The sequence below is a fragment of the Cervus canadensis genome, chromosome 31 (genome assembly GCF_019320065.1).
Source record: "Cervus canadensis isolate Bull #8, Minnesota chromosome 31, ASM1932006v1, whole genome shotgun sequence".
In the NCBI taxonomy this organism is placed as follows: Eukaryota; Metazoa; Chordata; class Mammalia; order Artiodactyla; family Cervidae; genus Cervus; species Cervus canadensis.
In genome coordinates this window covers 18652424-18673535 of record NC_057416.1, presented here as the reverse complement: position 1 = coordinate 18673535, position 21112 = coordinate 18652424, and the positions used below count along the sequence as shown (strand labels likewise).

The following is a 21112-nucleotide window of genomic DNA, read 5'->3' as shown; positions in this document are numbered from 1 at the left end:
GGATTGGAGAGAGATTAGGAGGTCAACAGGATTGGCAGTTGATTGGTTTTCAGGAATGAGAGAGATGGAAGTGTCTAGGATGAGATTCAAGTTTTTGTTTTGGGTGACTTGGGTGGGTAGTACAGCAGGTCACTGAAACTAGGTCCTCAGGAGAAATAACAAAAAGACAGGTTAGGGGTAGTGTACATGGATGATGAATTTCTAACTTGCACAGTGGATCAAAGGATCTTTGCACAGATGAAGGGATGTTTCCAGCTCAATACATAGGTCAGAAGCACTGGAGATAAATCTGTTCTATAGATACTGATTTGGGAGTCGTCAAGTGTTGAAAGTCATAAGAATGTATGACATTATTCAGAATACACAGAGCAAGAGAAAAGCACTTAAGGAGAGAGCCCTGGTGAGCATCAACAATTTACAACACCAACAGAGAAATGGAACTCTGCAAAAAGCTGAGACCCAGACAGATTAAAGAAAGCCAGGAAGGTCGTGGAAGCCAACAAAAGATTGCAATTCAAATATTCTAAAGTTTATTACTTAAAAGTGTTATCATGAACTAAATATTTAACTATCAAGAATATTGCACCTATATATTACCAAATAATTAAAATCTAGAACTTATCCTGAGTCATTATGGTAGTTACTTAAAAGGTTTTATAAAACTGTAGGCAAGGAGGCAAACTTCTCAAGGTTCATGCCACCTGCTGGCAAACTGTAAGAGAATAGCACTTGTGTCTTCTCCCCACACCCCTCATCTCTCAGAATTTGAAACTTGGCTGAAGCCAAGAGTTGAACATTGATCGAGTTGAACATTGATCTTCAACAGAATGGTGAAAACCAGGAGGGTATGGAAAAGTGAACCAGAGTGGAGTGATCTAAATGTCAAGATTTATAAGGGCAGAAGTTGCTAGGGTTATAGGGGGTGCATTGTTTGATGATCGGCTGATAGAAAAATTCTAGAAACACGACTCTTCCATGTTTTGGTAATATGTTTTATTTAGGACTTAGATTCTCTTAGAATCTGTAGAGAAAGTGGCATTCTTCAATGCATATGTAAATCAGGTACCTGCAGCTGTGCTCTCTTAATTGTAGGCAAGTACAGTGACTCCCTAGGAAGTTTAATTCCTTTGGAAAAACAAGGTACTGGGGGACAAATGGGACAGTTACCTGACCTAGAAAAATGGATGGAGTCACTCTGTGTAACTTCTGATTCACTCACAGTACCACATACTAGTCAGAAGCAATTTGATCTTCGCTTAATGTTTAGCTTCTGCCTGGGAAAGTACAGATATTCCTCCCCTTTCTTTCCCTCCTGTCCTCCCTCTACAGTGATCTCTGCCCAAGGCTGCTTGTGATTGCCCTGTTGTAGTCATTCAGTTGCTAAGTGGTGTCTGACTCTTTGCAACCTCATGGACTGCAGCACGGTGGGCTTCCGTGCCCTTCACTATCTCCCAGAGTCTGCCCAAACTCATGTCAGTTGAATCAGTGATGCCATCCAACCATCTCATCCTCTGTCACCCTCTTCTCCTTTCACCTTCAGTCTTTCCCAGCAACAAGGTCTTTTTCAGTGTGTTGGCTCTTCACATCAGGTGGCCAAAGTATTGGAGCTTCAGCATCAGTCCTTCCAATGAATATTCACAGTTGATTTCCTTTAGGATTGACTGGTTTGATCTCCTTGCAGTCCAAGGGACTCTCAAGAGTCTTCTCCAGCACCGCAATTCAAAAGCATCAATTCTTGGCCACTCAGCCTTCTTCATGGTCCAACTCTCAGATCTGTACATGACTACTGATTGCTGTGTGCCACAGCTTCAAACTCAGGGATTAAAGTGATTATGGAAATAACATAGATTGAAATAAGTAAAAGCAAAGTGCCGTGAGGAGCAGTTGGCTTGAGGTCAGGAGAAAGAAGTCAAGATGATAACCTTGCCTTTACTCTCCTGTGCCCTGTCTGGCTGAGTCAGCAGCCTTTAAGTTGACTTTCCAGGAAGTCTCAAAAAACAGTTTTATTTACATTAGCCAAAACTTAATCAAACAGCCTATCCAACTGCAACAAAGCCTGAGAGATATGACCTTGTTCTGTGTGCTCTTGGGCCCAGCTAAGCACGAGTCCTCTTTCTAAGGAAAAACTAGAGAATGAGCAGTAGGTATATATTGGTCTTTGTCGGTTGTGAAACATATTGTGTTGTGAGAACAGCTTTTAAGTGAAAAGAAAATGCTCCTAAATAAATTATGGGATGTTCACTTAATAAAATAAATGGTTTAGACTTCTGGTTTTATCCATACAGCATGCTTCAAAATCTGTCATCAAAATATTTTAAACATCCTTTTAAATACCATTCCGTCCATTTAAGAAACTAAAGGAAATTGCCAGGGCAGAAGTAAAGAGAAAACTAGGAGCTAGAATAGTGTGAGCTATGGCTTCAGTGAGAGAGCAGTGAGTCGTTATTCATGGAATCCTGGGGGTTTGGATTTTAAGGCCTTCATGGGGACAGGAGACAAGACCTTGGAAAGTTGGCACTCAAATTCCATCTCCCTAAAGCCAGAGCCTATAGCAACAGAACAAATGACGAAAGAATGATTCCCCAGGCCCCTCCCCTCCCTCCCGGTACAATGAGAGGCAATGACAGGGAAGCCTGAGGATGTCTGCATGGGCTCTGAGTGGAAAAAAGGTCTCTCCCGAGAGTGTATAAAAATGGTCCCACACTACCTCACGGGGCTTCCCAGGTGGTTCAGCGGTAAAGAACCTGCCTGCGAATGGAGGAGATGCGGGTTTGATCCCTGGGTGGGGAAGATCCCTGTGAGAAGGAAATGGCAACCCACTCCAGTATTCTTGCCTGGGAAATCCCTGAACAGAGGAGCCTGGTGAGCTACAGTTCATGGGATTGCAAAAGAGTTGGACATGACTTAGCAAATCAACAACAACACTGCCTCATATGGGTTTAGAGTTAGCACTTCTATTACCCCGGGTGAAAAAAAAAAAAAAAACTGATAAAGCCGGCAGAAAAAAATGCAAAACTTCTTTGAGGGAGATGCCTCAAACACCGGCCACCTGTAATTTCTACAGAGAAGGCCTCCAGGAGGATAAACTCAGTAAACTGAGTGATTCTATTCCTCACAGTTTAATAATAGGATCATTTGGTTGAGTCTGTCAGTTAAGGATATTCAGAGTGATTAACGACATAGTGAAAAATCAGTATGAAGAAGAATGATAGATTATAATAAAGAATCAAATAGAACTTCTCACAATGTAAAATATGGTCTTTGAGGTTGGATAGATTAGGCAGCATATAAAACATAACTGAAGAGGCAATTAGTAATCTGGAAGATAATTTTGAGGAACTACACAGAATGTAACACACTTTTAAAGAAATGGCAGAACTTCCCTGGTGTTCCAGTGGTAAAGAATCCACCTGCCAATGCAGGAGAAATGGATTAGATCCCTGGTCTGGGAAGATGCCACATGCTGTGGGGCAACTAAGCCCATGTGCTACAACTACTGAGCCTGTGTTCTACAGCTGTAAGCCGCAACTACTGAAGCCTGAGTACCTTAGGGCCCATGCTCTGCAGCAGGAGAAGCCATCACAGTTAGAAGCCTTTGAGGTCACAACTAGAGACTAGCCCCCACTTGTCTCAACTAGAGAAAAGCCCGTGCAGTGACGAAGACCCATCACAGCCAAAAACAAACAACAACACAAAAGACATGGCAAATACTAAGGCTTGTTTTAGAGATGTGGAAGATAGCCTGAAAGGGTCTAAAATTCCTCAATTAGGGATTACAGGCTTAGAGAACAGAGAGAATGAGAGGCAGTATTTTAAGAGAGAATACCTGAACAGTTCTTAGAAGGAACACAAACATTAATCCTCAGATTCAGGAAGCATAAACAGTCCTGAGCAGGATAAATAAAAATGGTCAGATTATAGTGAAACTGAAAATCAAAAATAAAGGAAGATAGAACCAGTTTCCTAGAAAGGCATGGCTGTTGGCCTGACTGAAAACTAATTTCTGATAATGGATAGAAGTCAGGAGACACTAGACTGTATTTTCAAAGAGGTAAGAGAAAATAACTACCATTAGATATCTTTACCTAGATAAATTATCATTTAGGAATGAGGATAAATTCATTTTTCATAAGTCTGAGATTGCCTACCAATCTCTGATCATCATTGAAGGAACTATTAAAGAGTGACTATCACGAAGAAATGAACATGAAAAAAGGGTGAAATTTAAGAAGCAACAGTAAATAAAGAAATTGGTAAAGATGAAGTAAATCTTAAATATTGACTACATATTACAACAATAATTATTATTATCTTGAAAGCTAAACCAAACTGGATCTCAAATATTGGATAACAGTGACATACAAAACAGTAGGACTTGATTAGAGTTGAAGTGTTCTGTGTGGGAAGCAAAAGTAAAACTAGATGCCTACCCCATTGCAGTAATAACCCAGGTGGGTTACAGCCTTAAAGGTGATAAGAGAAACTTTAAGATATTTAGAGAAAAATATCTGAAAATGAAATTTTGACCCTAGGAGGAGGAGGATTTTCAAAATAAGGCCAAGAACACAATTTCAGATGGAAAACACTGCCTCATTTCACTTCATTAAAACAAAAATATCTACGAAAATACAAAAAAGTCTTGGAATGGAAGAAGATACTTAAGATACATAGCACTCCCATGAAGTAAGTATCCAGAATATATAGTGATGATCTACAGATTAATAAGAAAAACAACAGCACAATAGAAAAATGGGCAGGAGGTCTGGATAGGCAATTCAAGAGTAAGATATTCAAAAGGCCAATAAATACATGAAAAGATGCTTAATATCACTAGCAATAGGGAAATAAAACTACAGTGAAACATACTGTACTGATTAGGTGTAGGGATGGTTGATTCAAATCTGTAAGGTCTATTTCACCTATATAGTTTTTTAATCTCAAAATCATTTTACTCTTTCTAATACTTTATTAGAAAGTTAGAACTGGACATGGAACACCAGACTGGTTCCAGACTGGGAAAGGAGTACATCAAGGCTGTATATTGTCACCCTGCTTGTTTAACTTATATGCAGAGTACATCATGTGACATGCCAGGCTGGATGAAACACAAGCTGGAATCAAGATTGCCAGGAGAAATATCAATAATCTCAGATATGCAGATGACACCACCCTTATGGCAGAAAGCAAAGAAGAACTAAAGAACCTCTTGATGAAAGCAAAAGAGGAGAGTGAAAAAGTTGGCTTAGGACTACACATTCAGAAAACTAAGATCATGGCATCCAGTCCCATCACTTCATGGCAAATAGATGGGGAAAAAATGGAAATGGTGAGAGACTTTATTTTCTTGGGCTCCAAGATCACTGCAGATGGTGACTGCACTCATGAAATTAAAAGATGCTTACTCCTTGGAAGGAAAGCTGTGACCAACTTAGACAGCATTTTAAAAAGCAGAGACATTACTTTGCCAGCAAAGGTCTGTCTAGCCAAAGCTATGGTTTTTCCAGTAGTCATGTATGGATGTGAGAGTTGAACTATAAAGAAAGCTGAGCGCCAAAGAATTGATGCTTTTGAACTGTAGTGTTGGAGAAGACTCTTGAGAGTCCCTTGGACTGCAGGGAGATCCAACCAGTCCATCCTAAAGGAAATCAGTCCTGAATATTCATTGGAAGGACTGATGCTGAAGCTGAAACTCTAAAACTTTGGCCACCTGATATGAAGAACTGACTCATTTGAAAAGACCCTGATGCTGGGAAAGATTGAAGGCAGAAGGAGAAGGGGATGATAGAGAATGAGATGGTTGGATGGCATCACTGACTTAATGGACGTGAGTTTGAGCAGGCTTTGGGAGTAGGTGATGGACAGGAAAGCCTGGCATGCTGCAGTCCATGGGTCACAAAGAGTTGGACATGACTGAGCAACTGAACTGAACTGAACTGAATACTTTATTGGTTTATTATTAGTAGTTGCTTTAATTTTGTTCTCATCCCTTAATCCTCTCCAAACTTAATTTTTAAATGTTTTATAAATGAAGGCAGTAGTTTTATAAACTTTGTCCCAGATAATGCCTTTTCAGCTTTCCTTTTCTGTTAAATTCAGGTAACATTTAAGTTCTTCGAAAAAGTTGAATGCCAGTGTAATGGGAATAAACTACCCAAACTACATCATTTTAAAACTTGTTTATCCTTTTCAATAATAATTTCAGCAGTCAGAAACAAAAGCCACATGGTAACTTGAACAGTTAAGGCTCAGTATAAAGAAATATTAACCATTTATAGGGGATTAGCTACTAAGAAGGAATCGGGATTATAAAGAATACCCTTGGGCTGAGAGGGTACCCAAGGAAGGAACAAAGTTGGAAGGGCAGCAGTAGCCCCCTCCCTCGGTGGGAATCAGGCCTCGTTGGAAGAGGTGTGTTCACTGCTAGAGTTTGTCCAAGTTGCTGGGCCGAGGCTGGCAGAGAAAGAACCACAAGCTGGGACTGGCAGCCTGGAAGCCTCCTGCTGGGGTACCACTGGGCCGGTGTTGGCAGACAGGGAATCTTGGACCGGAAATGCCTGCCCCACCCAACCCCCAGCTGGGATGCATACAAGCCAAGGCTAGTTGGGCTGGGAATCTCAAGTTGTAGCTAGCAAGCAGGGATCCCCCCACCCTCACCCCCACTGGGGTACAGGTAGGTTGAGGAGTCTGAGACTGATTTTATTTAATGTTTTTTGTTTGGTTGTTTATAAATTATCCAGAAGAGAGGGAACATAGTTAAATTTCCAAATATTCAAGTTCTTCCAGAGAGTAAATTGCCAACTTGATGGGAATGGCCTATAAAAGAACATTTTTAAGAACTATATACGTGAGTAAAGGACAAGGCAGAAGAGCTGCTCTGGGGTTGGTGTTCTGAACTGAATGGTATGTATCTCCCCAAAATTCATATGCTGAAGCCATAACCCCTCGATTAGGGCTGTATTAGTATGTGGGACCTCCAAGGGAGTAATTAAGGTTAAATGAGGTCAGGAGAGTGGACTCCTGATCTGATAGGATTAGTGTGAGCAGAGGCACCAGAGAGCTTGCCCTCTCTCTCTGTGCCCACACCCTGCAGAAGGGCCATGTGGGGACGTAGGAAGAACGTGGCAGTCTACAAGCCAGAGAGAGAGATCATACCACGTCTGTCCTGGCACCTTGATCTTGGACTTCTGGCTTCCAGGACTGTGACAAAATAAATTCTGTCACTAAGCCATCCAATCTCTGCTATTTTGTTGTAGCTGCAGGTAAGTTCAAGGTGACTTATTTAAGGAAAAATAGCCGACTATTAATGGTATAGTGTGTTTGTTTCTTTCAGCTGTAATCTAGAAAAACTAGAGTGATTATGTAATCAGGCTCCAAAGACAATGGCTCTCTGCATAGCCAGAGGTTTTGTCATTGAGGGTCAGCTGTCACTCTCAAGAAATCAGTAGAATATGTGGTGTTGCATAAATACCACATATGCAATATGCACATATTGCATAATCTAGATGTTTGGAGCTGAGTCAGGATGATTGAGAGAAAGGTCATAGCACATGAAGCAGATGGGAGCACAAGGAAATGTCAGGCAATTGGAATTGTTTGGTCACCATGGACGTATTTAGAGGACTCCCAACTTACAGTGACAGGAAGGTACCGAGATGGCAAATATATGTGTGGAGCTGAGGTGTCAACGGCTATTTCTGGACCCTGCTGATTAACAGGATACTCTTCATAAACTGATTTTATTGACCAGAGGAGATGGAAGTGTCCTCATTTAATTTTCATGTAATGTTTACACTTTGTGGTTAATGTTTGCTGTTTCGTCGCTCAGTCATGTCTGATTCTTTGCTACCCCATGGACTGTAGCCCGCCAAGCTCCTCTGTCCACGATATTCTTCAGTCAAGAATACTGGAGTGGGTTGCCATTTCCTTCTCCAGGGAATCTTCCCAATCCAGGGATTGAACCTGGGTCTCCTGCATTGCAGATGGACTTTTTACTGACTGAGCCACCAGGGAAGCCAGCAGAGTTAGTCTTAATTTGTCCATTTTACAGTGAAAATGCTTAAGTTTAGAAATCTCTTTTTCCCACGTTTACCTAATTAGGAAGTGTTGAAACTGGCATTAGAACATAGGCCTGGAGGATTGTAAAATCTGTGCCCTTGTATTTCAGTGTACTAAGTTGTGTAATGTGGAGGAACACTCAGTTGGGTGTCCTAACACCTGAGTTTTGATCTCAGACTCATTTCCTGCCTGTGTGGCCCTGACTAAGTCCTCCCTAGATGCTGGACTAAGCTAATTCTTTTGGAGCTAATATATGTTCTGTTTGCTTTTTTAAAAATAATACACCACTCCACAATTTTTCTTTCTATAAGAATATGTCTATGTATGAGTGCGTATATGTGTATGTATCTATAATATATGTCATATATAAATGATTTATGTTTCTTTTAAGAATGAGCTTTTTTTGATTTTATCTTTTTATTTTTTTACCCACTCTTCTGTAACTTGCTTTTTCTCACTCTGCTATGTGTCTTGTGGCTCTTACCATAAAACCACCCCTAGGCCTACCAAATCGAATCCTTTTCAAATGACCACAGACCACTCCAGTGATGTGCCATTGTTTATTTAACCATTGTTCTACTGATGGGAATTTTGATTGTTTCTATTTTTTCACTGTTAACTGTGCTATAGTGAGTATCCAGGGTTCTTTGTAGATGCAAATGTTAAGTTGCTGGGTCCATAGCTGTTATATTTTAATAGATTCTATCAAGTTGTTCTTCAAAATGGTTATACTAAAATATACTTTTGCCAGCAATAAATAATGGGCTTCCAGTGTCCCCTTTCACTTTGTCAAATTTAACTGTTTTCCCAGTTTGAGTATGAAAAATGATTCACCATGATTGTTATAATTTCCACTTCTCTAGTTATTAGTGAGGTGGAGAATTTTTTGTTTGTTTATAGTTTCCTGGGGATTGCATATTAATATCCTTTGCCAACTTTTATTTTTTATTGACTGATTTTTAGGATATGCCAAACTATTAAATCCTGTTTCTACTTCATAGGTCACAAATGCTTTTCTGCCCTCAGTGCTTTTAAAAATGTATTTCACAGGCCTGTAAACTAAACACATATCATTTCCTTTTTAGCACAAATGTGACCATACTGTACATATTGTTCTTGCCTTTTAAACTGATATTATACTGAGAGATCAATATATTATAGGTCTCTTCTTCTTATATTTGGATGCTCTTCCAAACTGTGGATGTGTCATAATTCAAGTTTAATGTTTATTCCATTTTCAGTTCTTTTTAAAAATCAGACTTGATAGAGGTTTGTGTTTTATTACGTCTTTTCAAATGCCACTTTTTGTGTTTACTGTTTCATTGGGGGAGTTTATTTCTTTTATCTTTATCATCTATTCCCTTCTATTTTCATCAAATTTATCTTATCTTCTTTTTTAACTTCTTGAGTTCTTATCCTGTTTTTTAGCTTCTATGTAAATAAATACTTAGTTCATTTATTTTAAATTCTTAATTATTCTTATAGTAAATGCATAGATGAATTTTTTTATGTCAATAATGGCATTGACCAAATTATACAGGGGGCTCTTTGTAAATTCCTAAGTGTCATTTATTTTCAAAAAGCTTATAGTCTCAGTTTTTATTTCTTTTTTTAATCCAATCATTGTTTACATAACAGCGTATCTTAAATTTTCTAAAGTGGCCTTTTTCCTTTTAGTCTTTTAGCATTTTCCCATATGCATCAGGGAATAACCCTTGAAAGAATTTGTTTTTTAAAATGGAACATATCCAACTTTTAAATAGACAGTAATACTATAGTGCATATTAGCTGTGTATGTACTAGCAGTTTACAGAATAAACTACCAGCATATGTACCTTCTCTTGTCACGATCCTCTCTTCCCCACAGAGATAGCCATTTTAGCATTCCCATAAGTTTTCATAGTTTTATTGCAAATGGATGTATCTCTGAATAGTATACACTTATTTTGCAACTAAAACATTTTATGTAAACAGTACCTACCTTTTTATAATTAGTCCTTTAAGCTAATGTTTAAGAAGTTTATCCATCTTGACACATGTACTCCTAGTTCATTTCCATTCCTGTATAATGCTCTACTGTATGAATATTTCATTAAACCTATATAACTTTCACAGTTTTATCTTATTGATGTTTTCATGATGACTAATAAACAGTTTATATATTCTCTGTTTACTAAAATCAAAGTTAATGAGCACCTTCTTTGTTTTGTTACTCAGATCCTTTTTCTTGTTTCTCCACTTGACCTATCCATTTCTAGTAAAGAAGTGTTGATATCTCAGCCATGATTGTGAGTTGATCAGATTGCATTCTTTTAACAGTTTTTTCACCATATAATTTTAAGCTGTTTTGTTCATGTGTGTGGTACCTTCTTGGTGAATCTTTCTTTGTCCCATTTACCGCTTTTGGTTCTTAATTCTATGTTTTTTCAAACACTCTTGGTAATGTTTTACTCCTGTAAGGAACATTTAATAGTTTTTTTAAGAAACACAATATGAGAATTGCTCATTTTAATGGGGGAGTTTAACCCAATCTTTTTTTTATTATAATTGTAGACATGTTTGCATGTGTTTTTGCTGTATTATGTGTATGTGTTATTCTCTCTTTCCCCTTATCACCTGGTGTTAGATTGGTCTTTTCTTCCTTTATCTTTTCTCTTCCTCTGGTGGTTTGAAAGTTATACATCCTATTTCTAGTCTCCAAGTGGTTACATATCACTTTAACAAACTGTGTATATTTTAATATATACACCTGCAATTTGATATAAATTAGTATCAGAAAATTTACCATTCCAAAAAAAGACACATCATTGAACATGTTTTTCTGTATCACCTTCCCCATTCCACATTTTCTGAGGTCAGCTACACTGTTAGCACCAGGTAATTATTGGTTTTTTAATATTATGTTTTAATTTTTAAGGGAATCCTTATTTACCAATTACAGTAAGTTTTATAACCATATTCATTCATTCATTTATTCAACAAATATTTGAGAGCTTGCTCCAAGCCAGAGACTCTTCTAGGCACTGGGGAAGCAGAAGTATACCACTCAGGCAAAAATTCCTGCCTTCATGGAATTTATATTATCACAGAAGGCTGGAGATGGAAATTTTGGATTTGTCAGTATATTTATAATCTGTAAAGGCTAGATGAGATGATTAAGGAGGTGAGTATAGATTCAAAGAGAGGAAGTCCAAGGACTGGCCTAGGGCAGTATCAACAAAAGTACCAAGAAGGAACTGCCTGGGTAATAGGAGGGAGATGAGGAATGGGTGGACTTGGACAGGAAAAATTATTGCAAGGAAAAGAGAGTTATCAACTGGGTCAGACGCTGTAAGATGAAGACTGAGAATTGACCTCTGGATTTAGCAACATGGAGGTCATCAGTGACCTTGACAAGCAGCGTTAGCGGAGTGGTGAAGGGGAGAACTTGCTGAAACAGGAAACCCAGTGTGACAAGCTGGATGGAGAGGTGGGCCGGAAAGCTTCCAAGATGGGAGAAATGTGTGTGCGCTGAAGGGAAGCACTCTATGGGCATGGAAGAGGGGAAACAGTGAAGCAGGAAAGGCAGGGGGGGCCCCTGCTGGAGCAGGCTCTAGAAGAGCGGGAAGAGGCGAGATGTATGTATCAAACTAGCGTGACTACTGCCGCCTCAGAGATACGTTCACCTACCGTCCTATCAAATGATGAGATGATATATACGCAGGTACTTTGTAAACTTGTAAAGAATCCTGTAATATATAAGCTAACGTAACAGAGCAAGTGGAAACTTTAAAATAAGTGGTCAGTTACTTTTTTTTCCCAATGTGATCTCTGCCAGGGAAGTGCTTCTTGATTGATCTTCAGTTGTGTGTATTTCCAAATGGACACGTTTACCAAGCAGCAAAAGATTTCTCTTAGAGGACTTTGGGATTTTCCCACACTGAGAATTTTGATGTTTAACCTTTCGACCACCCAACAAGCAAAGAAAATGTTACCCCTTTTATCTTCTTAGAAGCTTTTAAATCAGCCTGAAGCCATTTGAGAAAGCCAAATGTAGTACTTCCATGAACATCTTTTTAGCTAGAATAAAAATAAACGTGAATAGAATCTCATGCGCATCTCATAAGATTCTTGCCCAGAAAATATAAAATAAAGATCTAAATTCAAATGGTATTTGCTCTTTAATGTTTTATAAAAATGTTGCTACAGTTGCCAATATCAGGTAGGGCCTCAACCGAATGATCAGCATCCTATATGAAGTCAAATGCATGCTTTAAACATTGTTTACTTTAAAAAATTAGTAGTGATTCTATTTAATAAAACATTTAAAAAATAAACTACTAAGCATGAGTAATTGAAATAATTTTGCTCAGTACAAATGGTTTTTATTTTTCCTTCTTCCATCCTTTGTTCTCGGGTCTCCTTTTCTCAGCTGCTAAAAGGTAATGCATTATGTGGTGTTTAGATAATTGATATAATTGTTTCAAGTTACCTCTTTAGGGTATTATCAGCTTGTAGGCATCATTTTCTCTAATTGTTAAGTAGTGAATCCTTTATCTGGCATTTAATCTTGCCTCCCTGGGAAAACCAGACCTTACTACAGAGTAAATTTTCGAATTGCTGACCTGAAGTAACATGAGCCGGTGCCTTGGCAGTGAACCTTTGCTTTCTGTTATTCACAGGAAGGATAATGATGTGGCCTGAAGGCCCTCATTTCAGTACCTTAAGAAGTAACATCCAAGTACTAGTTGCAAAGGTCTGAGCTTGGAAATTCCAGAGAAAATAATTGCATTGACACAGTATTTTTTAATTTCTTTTGGGAAATTGAGGTAATTTTAAAATGTAACTTTTATCATTTCTACCATTTCTTAAACTACTTGTCTTATGTTGGCATGACTTAGAGGATCCACAGTTACCTGAAAATGATCGTTATTTATTTTTATGACTAAATTATGACTTATTTTACAGGTATGTTTGAAAATTTTATTTCCGCATATATATATATACACATGTATACATTCTATTTTTGTAAGTAACAACACTGAGATTGTAGAACTCGAATGTAGAATGTTTTACAATTTCTCAGTAAAATAAAAGATAGCATGTTTTTTTAGAGCTAGAAAGAAGATTCCCTAAACATTTTCAGCAAACTTGAAGAGAATGTTAAGCAAATCCCATGAAATAATTTCATAAAAAGTGTAAAATGCAATTTCCTAGCAGCTGTAAAATGAAAAGGCAATTTTGAAAAAAAATTTAAATTTTTTATACAATTTTTAAAGGTTACACTCCATTTACTGTTATAGCAAAATATTGGCTGTATTCCCTATGTTGTATTGTATTGTGCATCCTTGTAACTTATCTTACATCCAAGAGTTTGTATCTCACACTCCACCGCCTCTATACTGTGCCTTCCCTCTCTCTCCCCACTGGTAACCACTAGTTTGTTCCCTGTATCTGTGAATCTGCTTCTTTTTTGTTATAGTCAAGTCATCCTAAATTGCACCAAAACTCAGTGTACTCCCAAAGTATCGATGGAATTTTAAAAATAGAACCTGATAGATTAATTTCAAAGCTCACATAGAAGAAGAAATTGCATAGCAGTCAGCAAAAATATTTTTAAAAGATTGACAGTCATATGGAGCTTTGCTTTACCTAAAGTCAAAAACATAATCAAAAGCTATAGCAATTAAAGCATTATGGTACTTGAGTATGAAGAGACAAATCAGTCAGTGGAAGTGAACAGAAAGTATAAAAACCGACCCAAGTATTGATTTTCTGTTTTGCTCTCTGTCCCATCAGATCCTCCAGCCAGATGAGCCCAGTCCTACCAGCTAATGATAACTAGAATGCTCTAGGATCAGGCCGGTTTACTGTGATCGCATGAGAAAATTGTCTTTTACTTACTACCAATCTGTGGTTCATTTGAGCAGTGCCAACTTCACGGCAAAAAGATGGGGAAAAAGTGAAAACAGTGACAGATTTTATTTTATTGGGCTCCAAAATCACTGCAGATGGTGACTGCAGCCATGAAATTAAAAGACATTTGCTCTTTGGAAGAAAAGCTATGACAAACCTAGACAGAGTATTAAAAAGCAGAGACATCACTTTGCCATCAAAGGTCCATCTAGTCAAAGCTGTGGTTTTTCCAGTAGTCATGTACAGATGTGAGAGTTGGACCATAAGGAAGGCTGAATGACAAATAATTGTTGCTTTTAAATTGTGGTGTTGGAGAAGACTCTTGAGAGTCCCTTGGACTGCAAGGAGATCCAACCAGGCAATCCTAGAGGAAATCAACTCTGAATATTCATTGGAAGGACTGATGCTGAAGCTGAAACTCTAATACTTTGGCCACCTGATGCCAAGAAGTGACTCATTGGAAAAGATCCTGATGCTTGGAAAGATTGAGGGCAGGAGGAGAAGGGGGAGGCAGAGGATGAGATGGTTGGATGGCATCACCGACTCAATGGACATGAGTTTGGAGCAAGCTCCAGGAGATGGTGAAGGACAGGGAACCCTGTCGTACTGCAGTCCATGGGGTGGCAGAGTTGGACACAACTTAGTGACTGAACAACAATGTGTATATTTACACCATGTGATTTATCACACTAAATTGAGCAGAGGTGATGGAGGAACCTACACAACTGCAGTAGCTGGAGGCCCTTTTAAGCACTCAGGCTCTGGTTATCTTTTTTATATGTAAATCATATTCTCCCCCTTTAGGATATATATATATATATATGCCATATATATATGTATACCAAATATATGTGTATATATATATAGCCCTGTTAGGGATGTAAATATATATTTATAAATATGTGTATTTGTCTAGGGGCACAAACCATTTCCAAACTCCTCCCCACACCTTCTTTTAAGGTGATAAATAGACCAGTAGGCACCTAGTGCCATTATAAAAAATGACAGGTACTTTTGCTAAGGCAACAAGAGGTAGAACTCATACATACAGTGATGTTTTAATGAAAACGTTTAACTCAGATTTCTTCTGAAACTGTTTCTTGTGTTTAAAGAATACAAATTGTTCCACAGTTCTGTGTGTTTTTTTTCTTTCTTTCAACATAGGATGGAAAAGAGGCGAAAACCACAGGCCATGACTAAAATCTTAGGAAAGTAGTGATTGCTTCAGAGAAGGCAATGTCACCCACTCCAGCACTCTTGCCTGGAAAATCCCATGGATGGAGGAACCTGGTAGGCTGCAGTCCATGGGCTCGCGAAGAGTCGGACACGACTTCACTTTTCACTTTTCACTTTTGTGCATTGAAGAAGGAAATGGCAACCCACTCCAGTGTTCTTGCCTGGAGAATCCCAGGGACAGCAGAGCCTGGTGGGCTGCCGTCTACGGGGTCGCACAGAGTCGGACACGACTGAAGTGACTTAGCAGCAGCAGCAGGAGTGATTGCTTAAACAAAGGTGCAGCAGTGGGTGGATGTGAGAAATTAGAGGGAGAACAACAGGCTTTGTTAATTGATTGTTGGTAGAAGTTAAGGAAAAGGAGGAGTCGTCAGCACTAGTTCATAGGTAGATCAAATTGCCAGCTGCAGCAATCAAGCAGGCTTGGTGTGCTGGGACCAGGCCTAAGGAGGGATAGTTTGATGAGAAAGCAACAGGCACCCCGTGAGCAGTAATGGTAGCAGGTAAGGGCAGAAGTCACACATAAAGTGCATATTAGGTCACAGGAAATAGGCAAAAATTGTGGTTCCGGGTGTTGGAGTGAAGCATGACTTCAGATTATGGTGCAGAAGCAGTGAGTGCCCCACATCAAGTGGTCCTCCAGGAAATTCACTGGAGATGAGTCATGGTTGACGGGGGCCACCTTGGCCCAAGGAAATGGCTTAGCAAGAAGAAAACAGGAGAGTAAACTATGGTCACAGACAAGATTGGTTTCCCTGCCCAGCGAGGAAGAGAAAGCCCCTGAGATATAGGTGTAGAAGGGACTTAAGACGGTAGATGGATCCCTGAGGAGCATTCAGGGAAATTATTGCTCATTATTGACCTTGAGTGATTGAGTGACTCCTTACCCATGTACCCATGTGCGCTTAGTTGCTCAGTCGTGTCCTACTCTTGCGACCCCATAGACTATAGCCTGCCAGGCTCCTCTGTCCGTGGGATTCTCCAGGCAAGAGTACTGGAGTGGGTTGCTGTGCTCTCCATGCGATCTTCCCAACTCAGGGATCAAATCCTGGTCTCCCACAATGCAGGCAGACTCTTTACCGTCCTAGCCACTAGGGAAGTCTTCTTAAAGCCTTCTTAATAACCTCAGTCTATTGTGCTTTTCTTCTCTTACTCTGAGTTACTCTTTTCCATGTTTGTACCTTTTGTCCCTCCAGCTAGCGTTTTGTCCACCTATGTAGATCATGTATTCTTTAAGAGCTGAGACTAGATTCTACCTGTTATACAAGCCATTTAAAAAAGGCATCAAAAAAAATTTTATTTGACTATTTCCATTATGTTTTAAAAAGTCTTAGTCTTCAGAGTAGTAGAAAAAAGATTAATAATTTGCCTGGCTTTTCATTTAATAAGGTGTAACTTAGAAATATAAAATGTAGTTTTCTTACTGAAAGTTCTTATGGTCTGTTTTGATACAACTTCTCAAAATAGTAGATGTTTAAATAATTTTAAGTTTGTACACAGTTTGCATAATGACTTAGAAGAGGCAATAAGGAGATTAAGTTTGTCATCCTAAATAAGAATTTTTTCTGATATAAAATGTTTTGTGTGAAATGTTCAAAGGTATAATTTTTTATTGTTATTAACCATGTAAATTGCCATAAGCTTCCTGGAAGCATCTTGATAATGTGTATGAAATGACTGTGTTTGACCAATCAAGTTTACTCCCAGGAATTAATCCCAAGGAACTATTTATAGATATATCTAAATATTTTCAAGGCTGGCCATTATATTAATAACATTGTTTTATAGTAGTGAAATACTATGAATTACCTAAATATTCAACCATGTGGAATTAATTAATTAATTAATTTAAGCAACAAACATTTACTATGAAATATTGCATAGTTACTAAAAATGGTCTACTGGACTATTTAGTCACATGGAAAAATGATATATTAATTAGTAAAAAGAATCAGATAACCAGACAGTATAGTATAACCCTGATTTTTTGTCAAAAAAACCATAAACAATTATATCTATAAGTTTTTCAATTCTGTCTTCTGAATTATATACAGTAACTATGCATTGCTTTTGGAATCAGGAAAAAAAGCATTAAAAATTTTGTTACAGTTCAAAGAAAATAAATAGAAATTATTTATCTACAAGGAAAGATTTTAAAATTAAGGAAAACAAAAGAGATTCCCTTCTCCCCATACACACTCCTCATTCTGCTTATCTTAACCTTGGGTAGAATTCAGAGTGATCATTGGTGGTAACTCTACCATAGTGATCTAGAGTTAGCAACTTCAGCACAAATCTAAACTCTACCACTAAATGGTTTCCTTAATGGTTGCCAAGAACAGCCTATCAGGGTTTCCTTTTCTTCTTTTAGAAAATTAATAGACTACAGTAAAAAGAGTTCTAATTAAATAAGTAGGCCTATATAGAGAGTACATAGTAGGCATTCAGCAAGTGTTGGTGTTCCTTCTGAAGAAACTACTAGCTCAGAAATTTAATGTTCTCCGAGACTGAAGCTAAAGAAAGAAATCACAAGTCCTTCAAAGAGCCAGTGTAAAGTCTTCAGAATCTGAATGATAATCATAGTAGGATCCTTTGAACATTAATTCATTTTATTCATGTGGATATTTGTTTATGGTTATGTATTTTCACCTTTTTTCTTTTGCTCTGTTAATTCCCTATCAACATAATTGAAGACATGTATCTTCTAGAAGGAGGTGTCACTTCACACAGTCCAGACTTAATTTGCTTTCTTAACTTCAGGTTGCTGTTGGCAGAACGGAAGTCGAAGACCTGGACCTCTATGCTACATCTCGGGAAAGGCGATTTCGTTTGTTTGCTTCTATAGAATGTGAAGGGCAGTTGTTCATGACTCCGTATGATTTTATTTTGGCTGTTACAACAGACGAGCCCAAAAGTAAGTATATTTCTCAAGTTTATCTCAACATATAACATTTTTTCTTATCTCTATTTTTTAAAATTGTGGAGCAGTGTAAGTTTTTCGAAACAACTAACCAAGTAATGTGGTACTTCAAACAATACTATGCTTTGATGTTTTGATACTGTGTATCAAAAGATACGATGTTACCAGACTAATACTTCTTATAAACCCCTACTGGTATCTTTTCTCTTTTCAGAAATTTTCATTTGTTCCCTCTTTCTCAGTACATCAGAATAAACACCCACCTTATTTTTAATATTCTTGATAAAGGTTCTTATTCTGCCAAATCAGTTCTTATATCCAGCCTGGACAGAAAAACGTGGAGGACTGATTTTGCAGTTAGACTTGGACAAGAATTCTTCCTGTATCTCTTCTGAATATTGTCATGGCTCCTGCAGTGTAAATGTAGACTGATTGTTTCTCACCCTTCCATGTGTTAGGGCAGTGGTTCTCAAACTTTTTGGCATTATATACTTTCTTACAAAATCACTGTAATGTCTGACTTAATAGAAGACATCTGGATTCTCATATCTGCCTTTGTGTTCAATTTGTTGCAGTGTTTGTTTTCAGAAAGTATTGACATATGGACAAAATCTGCCTAACAGATACAGAAGGAGGAAAAGGGAAGGGTATTACAAAAGCCTTTTCAAATAATCATAGATATTCTTCTTTGGTATTATATCAATACTTGGCTGCTGGTAGTTTCTTAAAGTTTACTTGCAATGTGGACTCTGAATTTTTGTCATCTGTTTTGTTAAAATCCATTGACCTACATTGCATTTTTGAATGGCTCATTTTGCTTTATATTGATATAATTTTGTACTATCAGCTGGAAAATATTGGTTCATTAAATTACACCGATCTGTCAAATGTTGCCATATTTCATTGTACAATATTTTTTAAAAATCACACTCACTAATACCATCAGAATCTAATCAGAAAAGTCTTTGCTTGTTGGAAAGCTGTCAGATGCATGGTGTATACAAGCTTTCCAAAATTTTAATTTTCACTTGAAGTCTCAGATGTTATTATTGACAACAAATACTGTCAGTTGTTTTCTTTAAGCAAGAAACTCAAATTAACATCAGTTTATTTTTTTAATTTAATTAATTAATTAATTTTGTATTTTGTATTGGGGTATAACCGATTCACAATGCTGTGATGGGGTGGACAGTAAAGGGCCTCAGCCATACATAGACATGTATCCATTCTCCCCCAAACTCCCCTCCCATCCAGGCTGACATATAACATTGAACAGAGTTCCATGTGCAACACATAGGACCTTGTTGGTTATCCATTTTAAACAGAACAACAGTGTGTATTGGCAACCATAAGTTCATTCCCTAAGTCTGTGACTCTCTTTTTATTTTGTAAGTAGTTCATTTGTATCATTTCTTTTTAGATTCCACATATAAGACATGTCATATGTCATACGATATTTTTCCTTCTCTGTCAACTTCAGTTAATATCTAATCAGTACTTCTAAGATGTAATTAAAAATGATAACTGTGAAGATCAAGATATTTGCAAAAACCTTTTTTTAAAGTATAGGGCTTTAAAAAGAAATATTTACCTCAAAAAAGAAAATATGCTTCAGAGACAGAATATTAAATCATATATATACCAAAGTAGCATATTAAAATTAGACAAACTTGTATTTAGACCTTGGCAATTTTTATGAGCTTTGAGAACCTGAGTAAATTATTTAGTCTTCTGTTTCTTCATTTATAAAAATGAAAGTAACAAAAAGTCTTGGGAGGTTTTTTGAGGATGAATGATATCACTTATGTTTAGTGTAATACCAGTATACAGTAGGCACTGAATAAGCTTTGCTAGGTGACAATGTTATCATCATCATTATCACTTGAATTCAGAACCATTATTTTTTAAAATCCGTAACTTTATGGCAATATCAACAGGAAAATGCTATGCCATGTAAACATTTGCTTAATAATTGTAATTCAAATAAATGTTAATTGAGATATACATCAGATCACTGATTATAACTTTGTGTTTGAAGTCAAGAAAATTTCTTATTTTACCTACTTAAAAGAACCTAAAAGGTAAATTTTCCATCTAGAACTAAAATAAGTAATTATTTTCATGTAGCTTCAAGTATTTTTTAATTTTAAAGAATTTATTGTTTAAAAAGTTCAGACTTACATAAATGTATTAAAAATATAATGAACCTATAGCCCAAGAAATAAAATATATCCAAAAGAATGAAGTCTCTCTTTACCTTATGTATGCAGTAACTTCATTTGAAATAAAGAATTTAGAAAATCAGAAAATCCTTTGAAGAACAATCTTAAAGGCTCTTTAGTTTTATTTTTAAAAAAGTCAGTAATACTGAACATGGTGACATATCCGGCAGAATGAATATGTCTTTTGTGAATAATTTACCCTGGAAATCTCATAAACCCTACAAAACTCAAGAGTGTCTAACTTCCTCTTTGATAAATGCCTTCTGAACATTGCATAAGAGCATATGCATGTACTTTTGTACCATTTATTTTTCTTCCTTTTTTACTGCTATATTTCAAAAGCAACAGAATAATAAAATTATTTGCATTGTTATGTTCACTATATAAAGGAAGATGTCTATCAAATGAATGTATAAAGTATTATAATTAAGGTTAAATGCTGAAGTCTACCTTATAGACCTGTGATTTTAATCACTTGATTACAGGGTTCCATATTAACTATCTCAGGTAAAGAAAGGATGTTGTTACTACATAGAGAAGAAAACTATCTTCATAGAAATCAGTTTGCTAAATTTTAGAATATAGTTCTTCCCTCGTGATCTTAAAATGACTTATTACATTGCTTAAAAGAGAAAATTGCATAGCAAGAAATATCTATCTTATAATCTTGAATTTGATATATTATTTACATTAACAATGGTTAATTATATAGAAAAACCCACATGACCATGGAGAAAAATTATTGCTTGTCATTATTGTGCTGTAGCTGAAATAGTTAATATTTACT

At 37.1% G+C, this 21112-nt stretch overlaps 1 protein-coding gene across 3 annotated transcripts in view; it reads left to right on the top strand.

Moving 5' to 3' along the window:
• Nucleotides 1–21112, top strand: part of MICU3 (mitochondrial calcium uptake family member 3) — a 77018-nt gene that overhangs the window by 6036 nt on the left and 49870 nt on the right. For all 3 annotated transcript variants that reach the window (XM_043454278.1, XM_043454276.1, XM_043454277.1), the window contains exon 2: nucleotides 17944–18097. In XM_043454278.1, coding sequence (XP_043310213.1) covers nucleotides 17944–18097 — 154 coding nt within the window. The remainder of the gene's footprint in view (nucleotides 1–17943; nucleotides 18098–21112) is intronic.